Consider the following 14,274-nt stretch of genomic DNA (forward strand, 5'->3'; position numbering starts at 1 on the left):
AGAGAAAATTACAGATTGGGAATGCAAATACACAGAAGTGAAGATCATCTTGGAGAGGTGAAAGCAATAACATTCAAAGGAAACGTGATTTCCATACAAGCAAAACATATTGCTCTCAAAGATTAGGATGCAGAGACAACATAAGGAATCAAAAACCATACTACAAATTCCAAGACACATGGCGGTTAAATTTTTTTTCCCCATTTTTTTTTCCAGGGCAATGAGGGTTAAGTGACTTGCCCAGGGTCACACAGCTAGTAAGTGTCAAGTGTCTGAGGTCGAATTTGAACTCAGGTCCTCCTGAATCCAGGGCTGGTGCTTTATCCACTGCGCCACCTAGCTGCCCCTTTATTTATTTTTCATTTAATTTTTTTGTGTGTGTGTGGTTAAATTTAACAACCACTGACAAACAACAAATTCTGCAAGCAACCAGGCCTTCAAATACAAAGGAAAGAAAATTTGAATTATACAGAGGATGAAGAAAAAAAATCTTTTTCAGAAAAAGGCACAGAGAGTGAAATTTTAAAAACTAATGAACTAACACTTACTGCTGTGTAACCCTAGGCAAGTCACTTAACCCCAATTGCCTCACAAAAAACAAACAAACAAACAACAACAACAAAACCCAAACAAAACCCCACAAAACCCCCCAATGGACAAAAAAATTAAAGTGGGGGTAAGCGGAATTTTCTTCACTACTTATTGAGAGTGGGGAAAAGGGAAGAATTAAATAACTAGATAAAAGGAAGAAAAGAAAAGGGAACTAATAAGCAAACATCTAAAACTAAAGAAAGGGGTAACAAATGGGGGATGGAAGGATGGGACTAGAGGGTGGTTAGAAGAAAAGTGGTGGAATGGAGTTGATTGAAAATAGATTAAGCTAAAGTAACTGAAGAGACAAAGTACTGTGTTTACAGAAGAAGAGTAGGGAAAATCCTAATTCAGAATAACACCAATACTACGGATAAACTGAAGAAAATAGAAACCTCATCACTTTAGATGTGAATGGATTAAACAATCCAATAAAATGAAAAAAGTGACAGACTAACTTGATGGCTCTAAGATCTCTTCCATGGGACAGCTAGGTGGCACAGTGGATAGAGCACCAGCCCTGGAGTCAGGAGGACCTGAGTTCAAATCCAGTCTCAGATACTTGACACTGGCTGTATGATCCTGGGCAGAGTCCTAAAACCCCAATTGCCTCACCAAAAAAAAAAAAAAAAAAGATCCTTCCAATCCCATTCTGGATTTCATTATTCTAAAGTCCACAATTCTATATGAAGAAGCAGGTACAAGAAAACTATAATGGAGGAAATGATTATAGCAAGTTCTCTGCTTAAGAAAGGCTTCATGGCATGATTCTCCATAGCCCAGAGCTCATAAGGTGGCTTCATAACAAACACTTTTCCAGAATGAGTCTTTTATACAAAGTTAAGCAGCCCTACAAACCAGAATGAAGTAGCCCAAGTATCAGGTACCTTTTGCCTTCTCCTCTTGCGATTGTTTTCTGGATCTCTCCATTGACATGGTCAGCTCCTCAATGGTATCAGGGCAGCCCAGACCCCTGTCCAACACCTCAAGGTCCCCTGTTGCCATGTTGAGGCCAGGCTCCTCAAAAACCAGAATTTGTTGCTCAGAGGGCATCACACGCTTCTCACACAGACCCTTTCCCTGTAAAGAAGTGGCTGTAATTAGGGAATGAGTTTATTTACAAAATGGGGGTTTTATTTTTAAAAAGTGAAATTTATGGGAAGCTAGATGGCGCAGTGGATAAAGTACCGGCCCTGGATTCAGGAGGACCTGAGTTCAAATCCAGTCTCAGACACTTGACACTTACTAGCTGTGTGACCCTGGGCAAGTCACTTAAACCCTCACTGCCCTGCAAAAAAAAAAAAAAAAAAAAAGGTATAGTTGAAATTTATATGCAGCTTTTCTAGGAACTTTTATTTTGGAGTAAAGAATAATCTTAGGGCTAGTAGGGCCCTAAGAACACAGAATATCAAAGTGGGTCTGGGGCCTTAGGACACCGTCTAAGCTGGGAGGGCCCTTAGAACACAGGATGTCTGAGCTGGGAGGGCTCTAAATAGGGCTCAGTAGCATAACTAAGAGTTGAAGCCCAAGGAATTCTGACTTGAGGTTGTGGAGGAACCAATCTGGGGATAAAGCAGGGAGCTGAAGTCCCTGCCTTCTGCAGTGGATAGATGTTGGGCCTAGATCAGTTTCACACTGAATTGTCACTAACTTGCCGTGTGACCTTAGTACACTCTGGGCCTCTATTTCTTTCTGTTAAAATGAGGGTGCTGGCAATAATTGAGCAATGGCTAAACAAATTATGGTACATGAACAGGACCTGGTGGTTTCCATGATTATGGAACTCCTGGATGATGACACTCCCCCATGGAGACTGGCACCTTTTCTGCCTTACAGAGTTGCTCAGAGCACTGAGAGGGTAAGTCATTTTCTTGGTCAGGGACACAAAGTCAGTGTGCATTGGAGGTGGGACCTTGAACCCAGTCCTCTGGGCTCCAAGGCTGAATATTACAGTGCCATAAGAAATAACAGATATGAAGAACTCAGGGAAGCCTGGGAAGACTTACATGAACTGATGCAAAATGGAGTGAGCAGAACCAAAAAAAAATGTACACAACATGTAACAGAAATGAAATGTACACAGTTTGAAAGAAATGTACACAAAAATGAAACTGAATGTTGTATAAGGAGGTGCTGGGGGTGCACAGTGCAAGAGTGTTGGGCCTGGAGTCCAGGAAAACTTAGTTCAAATCCAGCCTTAGCCAATGCCTAGCAGTGTGGACCCCTATGTAAGTCACTTTATTTTAAAATTTTTTTTTAATTAAAAAAATTTTTTTAAATTTTGTTGAGGCAATTGGGGTTAAGTGACTTGTCCAGAGTCACACAGCTAGTAAGTATTAAGTGTCTGAGGCTGGATTTGAACTCAGGTCCTCCTGAATCCAGGGCCAATGCTCTATCCACTGCACCACCTAGCTGCCCCTGTAAGTCACTTTAACCTCTGTCTACCTCTTTTTCTCATCTGTCACATGGGGACAATAACAGCACCTACCTCCCAGAATTGTATCCAATGAAGATAATGAGAGTGCTTTGTCAAGCACTATATAAATGTTAGTCATTATCATTATAATTATAATGATGGGGCAGCTAGATGGAGCAGTGCTAGATCACCAGTCCTGGAGTCAGGAGGACCTGAGTTGGATCCGGCCTCAGACACTAACACTTACTAACTGTGTGACCCTAGGCAAGTCACTTAACCCCAATTGCCTCCACATACACACACACACGCACGAAATTATAATGATCGTGTGGCTCCAGAAAAGAGTTGAGAAAACTAACTTCCCTCTCTTTACTGCACATGTAAGGGACAAAGAGTGTGGAAGGCGGAAACAAGCCCTTGTCATGCACCAGTATGTGGCATGCACTATACTTAAAAGCACTTTACAGATATCATCTCATTTAATCCTCACAACAATCCTGGGAGGGAGGTGCTATTATTATCCCCATTTTACAGGTGAGGAAACTGAGGCAAGCAGAGGTTAAGAGACTCTCCCAAGGTCACACAGTTATTATTAAGTACATGAGGCCAGATTTGAACTCAGGGGGAATATTATATATACCGTTAGACAAAGCCTATTGGACAATTCTGCTGAGCTGATTTTTAAAATCTCCCATTTAAAATCTTTTTTTTTTTTTTTTTACAAAGGATGGCTTGCTGGGTATTGGAGGGACATATTTGGAAGCAAAGGTATTAACAAGCTATTAACAACAAAAGGTCACTCAAAACGCCATTTAAAAAACCAACAACACAAGGGCTGCATTAGGTGACCTCTAAGATTCCTTCCCAGGCCAATATTCTATGATTTGGACACTTGGGCATTGGAAATGACTGCATGATCCTCCAAAGGGGGAGTGAAGTAATGGGATTTCTGACCTGTGGGTGGATAACATGTCTGATGCCAAATACAGAATGGTGAGTGTCACATCTGCTGGGCCCTAGAAGGTGGCAGGTCACTCACCAAGACTTTGCCCTTCAGCCTGCTTTTGCCTGAACTTAGAACAATGTGGGTCACCAGGGAAAAGGACTCTGGGGTACAGAGGATCAGAAACTGAGGTGAAAGGAGAGAGAGGATGAGTGTTAACCCTCCTGTTTCTCCAGCATATCACCAGAGCACATCATTCATTCGCAGGCACTGATAGCAATGCCTTTCTTCCCTTTGAGGGGGATCTCACTTCACCACAGGAGGGAGAGGCCGGGATTACAATAAACAACCCCAGGGCCACCCTCCCCCCTGCTCTCCCCCGGAGCCCCCTCTTCTCCTGAAAGCAATAAAAGTTAAAGAATACTGGACTCTGGTGGGGGGGGGGCAGCTAGGTGGCGCAGTGGATAAAGCACTGGCCTTGGATTCAGGAGGACTTGAGTTCAAATCCAGCCTCAGACACTTGACACTTACTAGCTGTGTGACCCTGGGCAAGTCACTTAACCCTCATTGCCCTGCAAAAATTAAAAAAACAAAAGAATACTGGACTCGGATCAGGAGCCCTGGCTCAGCCACTCAGCCTTGCCCAAGTCCCTTCCAGGCTCCAGGCCAGTTTTCTTATCAGTAAAATGAAGGATGGGATGAGATGAGATGCTCCCTCAGGCTCTTCCAGCTCTAAGTCCTTGGCTCTTAAACTGGGGAGTAAAATGAGAGGCCAATGACAGTCTTTGTTCTTGTGATCTCCCTGGGCCTTGAAGGTCAAATGTGACCATGAAAATCAGAAGCCAGTGACTTCCTGTTATTCCCATTTTACAGATGAGGATGTCGGAGGCCAGGGGAAGGAAAATGACTGGCTAGAGGTCACCCAGTGGGTCAGTGACCAGGGCTCTTGCCACCTCTCCCACCAAGCAGGTTCAGCCAAAGGCCAAATTGCAGGGTCAAGGGTGTGACGTGGGGGTGGGGGGTGCACCACTCAGAGTTGCCACCTCAGCTGGAGCCAAGGCCCAGTGTCCAAGGGTGCCCTGAGGCAGAGGCAGGGGCCTACAACACTCCTTCAGATCTGGGGTGCAGTGAGCCCCTGAGACCCTCAGGTCCTCCTCAGCACTGTGGCCTTACTCCTAGGCCCAGGCCTCAGACTTCTTCAAGGTAAGGATCTTCAGACACTCCCCCTGCCAGTTTCTTCTTTTCTTTTTTTTCCTTTCTTTTTGTTTTTTTTGCAGGGCAATGAGGGTTAAGTGACTTGCCCAGGGTCACACAGCTAGTAAGTGTCAAATGTCTGAGGCCAGATTTGAACTCGGGTCCTCCTGAATCCAGGGCCCTTGCTTTATCCACTGCGCCACCTAGCTGCCCCCTCATCATTATTATTAATCTTTCTTGTGATGTCCGAGGTGAATCAAGCCAAAAGGACAGAGAGAAGAGCTGAGATCAACTGTGGAATAAGAGATCTAGAAAAGGCTCTCACAGGAACCAGGGCGTGTTTCCCATTTTGGGGAGTGAGAAGTGATAGGAAGGCGTGGGAACAGCCCTGGATCTAGGCTTGCCCCCAGCTTGGAGCCCCGCCCCCGGTTCCTGTGGGATGTTGGCAAGGGGCTTCCCTCTCCTGGTCCTGCCTGTGCCTCTGTAAAAGGAGGCGTTGATCCAGATGACCTTTGAGGGCTTCTCCCGGGCCTGTGTTGTGACGGTCCTTCCAGACTTGGCCATCTGTGGGGCCCTGACCTCTCTGTGCTGACAGTCCCTGCCCACCCCTCACCCTCTGCCCTCCCTCACCTTCCTAGTGTGCACCTTTCTTGGCCTGTCTGGTAACAGTCCTGATATGGATCACTGCTGCCAGTTGCCATTAGTTGCTCTCCTTCTCATTGCAGAAGGAAGGGTGGAAAGTCCCAAGCAGGTGACTTGGTATGAGGAAATGGCCTTAATTCTCTTGATCTTGGTTAAGGTGAAAAGGGGCAAGATTTTATAGAGCTAGAAGAGGCCTCCCAGCTGAAGAACGAATCTCCTCTGCGACCTTCCTGACAAGAACGCATCTGAACTGTTTAAACACTTCTAGTGATAGGGAACTCACTACCATGCATTGCTTGATTCTTCTACTTGTTAAGTAGATCTTCCTCAGGTAGATCAGGAACCTGCCTACCTGGGGAATGGTGGGTAGTAGTAGATGGGAAAGGGGCAGGGACTGGAACACAGGATGGGCTTTGATTCTGAGAAGATAACCCATGGACACAACCCCCATGCTGTCCACTGGCCCTGACTTGAGAGGCAGGGCATCCTGGCTGCAGAGAGGGGACCTGAATCCCAACCCTAATTCTGCCTCTACTCCCTATGAGTGTGACCTTAGGTAAGTCACTTAACTTATATGGGCCTGTTTTCTTTTCTGTAAATAAAGATATGGGACAAGATGATTTCTAAGATTCCTATCAAGCCTAAATCCTGTAATCTTATGACATTTGCTCAGATCTTAAAAGAGGATGCCAAGCTGGGAAGGATCTCTGAGTCACCTACCCATTTCACAGGTAAAGAAACCGAGTCTCAGAGACTAGATTTACCAAACGTCGGCAACAGAACCAAGGAAAGAACCCAGGCCCACTGCCTCCTGGCACCAGGAGGTCATAGAAGTCAGAGCAAGAAGGGATTTTAGAGTCAAAATAGTCCAACCCCTTGGTTTTGCCCATGAGGGAAATGAGGCCCAGAGAGGGTGAGTGACTTATCAGAGGCCAAACAGTGAGTCAGCAGCCTGGCTGGGACTAGAACCTGCCTCAGCCCTGGGATCTTCCCATTACTGCAGACACCGGGAGACAATCATCTCAGTCCTGTTCTCACCTCTAAGGTGATGCCCCAGAAAGGAAAGACTGTCGTCCTTTGTGTAGCTCCTGCCCCCACCAGGTGAGTTGTTCTTAAAGAGGGGCCATCTTGAAGCACTCCTCCCCCTAGCCACATGGGGAGAGAGGAACCTTCAACCTGAAACTTTACCCAGAAGCCTCCCAGTGCCACTGGCTACTAAGAAAGCGCCTTCCCAAACAACTCCAAATCTTTCCAATTGCAGTTGTCAGGCCTGGACGGCACCAAGCCCAGTAGAACCTGGCCACACAGAGTCAGGAATTCCATAGGCCCACATGCTTTTCCAACCCGGGGAATCTGGGGTGAGAAGGGGTCAGAAGGCAGGAAAGGCCCACCCTTACCTGGGGGCAGTGGGTGCAGGTCCTGTGTGCTAGCCTGGGGGGCTAAGGCTCTCTTCTCACTCTGCTTCTGGGGCAGGACTAGTGAAGGACAGCAACAGGTGGTCACACCAGCTGGGACCAAATCCTGACCAATCCTCATAAGCCACGGAGAGCATGGTGTTCACCCTGGGAGGGGGAGTGAAGGGACTGACATCAGGGTCCACTGGGCCCTCGGAGGAGGCAGCTGTTGTAGGCCGGAGGAAAGACACTGGCTTATCTCCTTCTCTGTCCAACTGGCTGAGGGAGTGTCAGTGGAGAGGAATGAGGGGGCTGTCAGCCAGGCAACAGGTCGGGAGAGGCCTGTGCGGCCTTAGTCAGGCCCATAACTTCCCATCCTACCTCCCCCGACCCCTGCTGCCAGCACAGTGACTTTATTGTGGGTAATTCCTGTGGGGCCCAAAGCCCTTTTGCTCTTTTCTCTCAAGGGATTTCTTACCCCTGAGATCCAAAGCTTTTCTCTCTTATTCCTAAGGGGATCTGGATCATATTTACAGCATATCTAAGGGGTGAATTGTTCAGTATTCCATTGCTTAATGGTGGTGAGAGCTGAACAGGACTCCTACTCCACTCAGGCTAAGAGTACATTTTTGGGGTGTGGGGGCATTGGGGAGGAGGTAGTGGAAGAAAAGAACCTTAACATTGTGAGGTAAATAGAAATAATCATGGCTGGTCACCATATTGATCAGAGTTCTCAGGCCTTTCAAAATAGTTTGTCTTTACAATGTTGTTGTTAAAAAAGGAAATGATAAGTTCTGCTGGATCTGCTCACTTCATTTTGCATCAGTTCGTACAGGTCTTCCCATGTTTCTCCAAAACTTCTCCCCTTCATCATGTCTTAAAGCACAATAACAAGGTAGAATCCTAGATTTTCTTTTATTTGGATTTCTCTAATTATTAGTAATTTGGAGCATTCTTTCACATGGCTATTGATAGCTTGGATTTCATTCTCTGAAAACCGTTCATAAACTTTTACTATTTTTCTATTGGGAAATGCTTATATTCTTATAATTTCGAATCAGTTCCCTATATATGTTGGACATTATACCCTTATTAGAGAAATTTTCCATTCCCTTCTAATCTTCACTGCATTTATTTTGTTTGTGCAAAAACTCTCGAATTGTTATTTACGACAATCAAAACTGTCCATTGTATCTTCTGTGACTCTCTCTAGTTATTATTTGGTGGAGGACTCATCCCTTATCCACAGATTTGAAAGGTAATGTTTTTCTTACTCCTTTAATTTATGATGTCAATATGTCTGAGTCATATACTCATTTGAAACTTCCCTTGGGTATGGTATAAGATGTTGGTCTATACCTGTTTTTTTGCCAGACTGCTTTCTGAGCAATTTTTGTTGACTTATAAGAGTTATGACTCCAGTTAACCCCTAGGGGTCTTTGGTTTTATCAAACAATAGGCTACTGTGTGCCTCTTTCATTTTCTCAACAAACTTTACTGACACCTTCCCTATACAAGGACCTGTTACAAACCCTGCATAAAGGTATGGTTGCCCACAAAGCAATCTCCTTGATTGCAAAGACTACAAACCTAGTAGTTCATAATCCCTCAATCATCTCTCAAGTTCTCAGAACTATAGAATGTCAGATCTAGAAAGGCCCTTTAGACACAGAATGTCAGAATGGTTACAGTATGTAACCTTAGAACAGAGTTTTAGAGCTAGGATGCACCTTTGAGATCACCCAAATCCAATCCCCTTACTTTACATCTAAGGATACTGACTCAGCCAAGAGAGCAGGAGTGACTTGCCCATAGTCACACAGGAAGTAAGTGGCAGACTGATGCTCAGTGGTACAACTTCAGGTCCTTTCCTTCCCACCTCATCTCCACTTACCAAAATCCTGTCTGTTCTTTGAGGTTTACTCAAATGCCACTTACCAGACATGGCTTATCTTTTTTTTGGGGGGGGGGCAATGAGGGTTAAGTGACTTGCCCAGGGTCACACAGCTAGTAAGTGTCAAGTGTCTGAGGCTGGATTTGAACTCAGGTCCTCCTGAATCCAGGACTGATGCATTCTTCACTGCCCCATCTAGCTGCCCCCCATGGCTTATCTTTTAGAGTAGACTATAATCACTGGAAGGGCAGGGACCTTGTCTCTGAATTAATTCTTCACAGTACCTGGAATAGTGCTTCTCACCTAATCAATATGCTCAAAAATATTTGCTGAATGAAGGAACACATTGCCTCAATGACATTAGCACAAAAATTCAGACACCGAAGGGAAGGGGAGGGAGCTTAATCAAGTAGCTGGTCAGAAGCTTAAAAAAAAAAAGAGCAAAAGTACATGTCAAAGATGAATAGGAAATATACATGCAAAGAAATAAAACATGCACAGAAAATTAGCTTTGGGGGAAAAAATAGCCCACGCCCAGCTCTGTGGGAGAGAGGCTTCCAAAGTAGGGGAGGGAGAGACCATGACAAGAGGGTTTTACTGTTCATCCTCCTTCGATCTTCACTGTTCTCATGTCTCACTTAGAAAAGCAAAGGGAGGAAAAAGAAGGACTTCCTAAGCTGGGGAGCAGGCAAGCAGAACTTGAGCAAGTCACTGTTCCTTTGTGGGCTTCAGCTTTCCTGTATGTTCATTGAGGAGTTTGGCCAAGATGGTCTCAAAAGGTCTCCCAGCTCTGCCACCCTGTGTTCTAAGGGCCCTCCCAGCTCTGACCTCCTGTGTTCTAAGGGCCCTCCCAGCTGTGACATCTTGGGTTCTAAGGGCCCTCCCAGCCCTGACATTCCCTGTTCTAAGGGCCCTCCCAGCTCTGACATCCTGGGTTCTAAGGGCTCTCCCAGCTCTGACATTTAGTATTCTAAGGGCTCTTTCAGCTCTGACCTCCTGTGTTCTAAGGGCCCTCCCAGCTCTGACATCCTGTGTTCTAAGGGCCCTCCCAGCCCTGACATCCTGTGTTCTAAGGGCCCTCCCAGCTCTGACACCCTATGTTCTAAGGGCCCTCCCAGCTCTGCCACCCTGTGTTCTAAGGGCCCTCCCAGCTCTGACCTCCTGTGTTCTAAGGGCCCTCCAAGCTCTAATATTGTATATTCTATGATTCAAAACCTCATGTATAACATTTCTGTTCCACATATAATGGTATAAGGAAATGATAAATGTAAATAATTTTATAAATCATAAAGTACTATATAAGTATCCATCAATTATTATTACCGTCATCAGCCCCCATGGGCCATACCAACACCTACCTACCTATCTATCTTTCTTTCCTTCCTTCCTTCGTACCTACCTACAGAGCAACCTGTTAGCTTATAGTGTTTTGTCTGTTTATTTGGCTTTTTTTTTTGGTGGGGCACTTACATTTTCCAGTGTGCCAAGCAACAAACACACAGCCACCCAATAAAGAAATACATTCCCAGTGGGTATGAAGTCTCAAGAGCTAGGTTTGTGGCAGGGGCTGAGAGTCTGAATTCCTTTGGGACACTGAAGTTAGTATCAAGGGGATGCAGTCATGGTGACAAGACAGGGGAAGAAGGAACAATATCAGGGGATGCTACTGGCCCTGATTCGTAACACTAACTAGACTCAGGGGTAAGGAATACCTAAGGTGAAACTTCTGGGGGGGGGGGGGACTGGAAGAAGAGACAAGCCACCATAATGTGTTTTCTTTTTTTTTTTTTTTTTGCAGGGCAATGGGGGTTAAGTGACTTGCCCAGGGTCACACAGCTAATAAGAGTCAAGTGTCTGAGGCTGGATTTGAACTCAGGTCCTCCTGACTCCAGGGCCGGTGCTCTATCCACTGCGCCACCTAGCTGCCCCTATAATGTGTTTTCAGTTAACAGGAGGGAACCTCCTCTCTGCACTGTGCTGGTGAAGAGGTGTAGGAACATACTCATGAGTTGTGGCTGCTAAAAAAGTAATCAGAGGTCTTTGGGAAGGGGGCTCACCAGCCTCAGGCTGAGCCAGAGCCCCTCCAAGGGTGGGAGCCGTTCTGTCTGTGGCTTTAGTCCTTGTCACTGGAACCTGAGTCACTGGGAGGCTCTGCTGCCCTGAGACAGGTCCCCTGAACACTTGGTGAGAATGGGAAGCTTGTCCTTCTTATGAATGGCTTTTTATTGCTTATTTTTCCATCTAAACTGGGGTGGTGGTGATTAAAAAACAAAATAAAAAACTTTAGATGAACAAACTAACAATTAATTGCCAATATTTATTTAATGTTTTACTGCTCCTATTAGATAGCTCCCCAAGGCTTTTCATTTGCACAGAAATGATTTCATATCTAGGCCAAAGTTAACATTAGAGGTCACAATGGGAGGGGCTCTCAAGTCCCAAGTTAAGCACACTTCATTCTACAATGGAGTAGATGGAGTAGTGGATAGAGTGTTGGGCTTGGAATCAGGAAGACCTGAGTTAAAATCCGGCCTCAGACACTTATTAGCTGTGTGACCCTGGGCAAGTCACTTAACTGTTTGCCTCAGTTTCTTCATCTGTAAAATGAGCTGGAGAAGGAAATAGCAGACCACTCCAGTACCTTTGCCAAGAAAACCCCAAATGAGGTCACAAAAAGTCAGACGCAACCGAACACAAGAATTTCCAAAATAACTGAGTCTAGTAATACTATGTGAGAGCTCGAGTGTGGAATGGGAAATGAGAAAGGAGGCAGGACTAGAAAGCAGTTCATCTTAAAATTGTGGTTCTGGAGGATTGTGGGATAGGATCACCAATAAAGTGAATGCTGCCTCACCATTCAGGGGCTCTCAGCTTTGAGAGCTAGGGGACAAGGAGGGTCTCTGTCCTCTGAGCCAATCAGAGCACACCCAAAGGATGGCATTGGATTCTGGGAAATCAGTTGAAGGAACTAGAGATATTCAGTCTGTATAAGGGCAGCCTGGGGGGACATGGCAGCTGTCCCTATGAATTTTTTTTGTTAGTGAGGCAATTGGGGTTAAGTGACTTGCCCAGGGTCACACTGTCCCTATGAATCTTAAGGGCTGTCTCCTGGAAGAGGGATTACACTTGTCTGTGCCCCAGAGAGCACAATCAGGAGTGAGGAGCCCAAAGGACAGAGGGAGGTGGCTTTAGATTTCACAGCAGGTAAAATTTCCTAACAATCAGGGCCAACCCAGGGTATGAGGGACAACCTTAGGAGGTCATGGTCTCCATCTGCCTCAAAGTATACAAAAATGGCTCAGTGCCATCCACACAGTCCCTCCATGCTGCCTGCCAACATTTCAAATACCCTCACCTGCCTCTTCTGCCCCTTGGAGCTGTCCTGTATCACTCTTCCTGCTCACAGCTCACCTGGGAAAAGCTGTCTAGGCTCCTTGCCTTCCCTTTCAGTCCTTATCACTTAGCTTCAGATACCACTCACTACTGCTGAAGCTGTTGGTGGTTTTGGGGGTTTTTTTGGTGGGAGGAATTTTTTTTTTTGGGGGGGGTGAATTTAGGGCTTTAATGACACAACAGTTTGCCCGATTCAGTCCACACTCCATTGTAGCATGTTATAGGAGTATTTGCCTAGTATTATAAATCGTTTTGTTTTGTTTTGTTTTGGTGAGGCAATTGGGGTTAAGTGACTTGCCTAGGGTCACACAGCTAGTAAGTGTTAAGTGTCTGAGGCCAGATTTGAACTCAGGTACTCCTGACTCCAGGGCCAGTGCTCTATCCACTGTGCCACCTAGCTGCCCCCATAAATCGTTTTTAAATAAATGTTTTATCTGTTCCAATCAGCAAAAATATGCCTTCTGACTCTCCTACCTCAACTCCCTTGCCCACTGCAATTGAGAACAAGAGAAAAACAAAACCCATTACAAACGTGCAATCAAAACAAATTTCCACACTGGCCATGTCCAAAAAAAAATATTTGTCTTAATCTGCACACTCAGTCCTTTACCTCTCTCAGGAGGTGGGTTATTCTGTTTCATCATTAGTCCTCTGGAAATGCAATTGATCATTAGGCTGATCAGTCCTTAATTCTTTCAAAGTTGTTTGCTTTAACTACATTGTTGCTGCTATAGGAATTGCTTTAGTTCTGCTCCCTTCACTTTGCATCAATTCATACAGATCTTCCCAGGTTTCTCTGAAACCATTTCCTTCATCATTTCTTACAGCAAAACAGTATTCGTTCACATCTGTATACCGTAAATTGTTTATCCCTTTCCCAGGGGGTCCCCTTCAGATTTCCATTCTTTGCTACCTCAAAAAGAGGTATAAATAGTTGTTTGGTTTTTTTTTTTTTTTAGTGAGGCAATTGGGGTTAAGTGACTTGCCCAGGGTCACACAGCCCATACAGTCCCATTGTATAATTGGATTCTCTCTCTTACCCCTGATGATGGCAGGGTTCAGAGGGGATGCATATCATCTCCCCATATCAGAGTGTAAGCAGTTTATCCTTGTTTAGTCCTTTATGTTGTTCATTCATTTTAACCAATATTTTCAAGATTAGCAATGATCTCCTAACCTCTAAATCCAAAGACCTTTTCTCAGTTGTCATCCTTCTTGGTTTTTTTGTTTGTTTGTTTGCAGTTGGGGTTAAGTGACTTGCCCAGGGTCACACAGCTAGTAAGTGTCAAGTGTCTGAGGCTGAATTTGAACTCAGGTCCTCCTGACTCCAGGGCTGGTGCTCTATCCACTGCTCCATCTAGCTGCCCCAGAACTCGTGATCTTTTACCCCCAATCCACCCTTCTAACTAACTTCCCTATTGCCATTGAGGATGCCATGATCCTTCTAGTCTCCAATCAGTTGCCAATCTTGTTATTCTGCCTCCCCGGCACCTTTCACATCCATGCCCTTTGCTCCTCTCACATAGCTGCCACTCTAGTTCAGGTTTTCACCACCTCTTGCCTAGACCCTCCAGGGATCCTGCCTCCCCCTCCACCTCAGGCAATTAATCAACACAGCCTTAGAGATGACTCTGGGACACAGCTGCACTCATTAGTAATGAAAGCTGAGTAAATCAACCATCTCTAACCAGACTGACCCCGGCCCAGGGCCTCATCCCATTCAACCATCAAACCCCTGGCTCTTGACAAGACACTTGGGTCCAGCAGGGTAAACGCCTTGACTACCACCATCATCTACCCCTCACCA

At 45.4% G+C, this 14,274-nt stretch overlaps 1 protein-coding gene across 1 annotated transcript in view; it reads right to left on the reverse strand.

The window, feature by feature from the left end:
* The window catches only part of JSRP1 (junctional sarcoplasmic reticulum protein 1), a 32,298-nt gene that overhangs the window by 7,713 nt on the left and 10,311 nt on the right, over nt 1-14,274 (reverse strand). Inside the window, exons 2-3 of the mRNA XM_043978609.1 lie at nt 7,184-7,348; nt 1,479-1,670 (exon numbers count right to left, since the gene is read on the reverse strand). Coding sequence (XP_043834544.1) covers nt 1,479-1,670; nt 7,184-7,322 — 331 coding nt within the window. The 5' untranslated portion in view covers nt 7,323-7,348. The remainder of the gene's footprint in view (nt 1-1,478; nt 1,671-7,183; nt 7,349-14,274) is intronic.

The sequence above is a fragment of the Dromiciops gliroides genome, chromosome 1 (genome assembly GCF_019393635.1).
Source record: "Dromiciops gliroides isolate mDroGli1 chromosome 1, mDroGli1.pri, whole genome shotgun sequence".
Classification (NCBI taxonomy): Eukaryota; Metazoa; Chordata; class Mammalia; order Microbiotheria; family Microbiotheriidae; genus Dromiciops; species Dromiciops gliroides.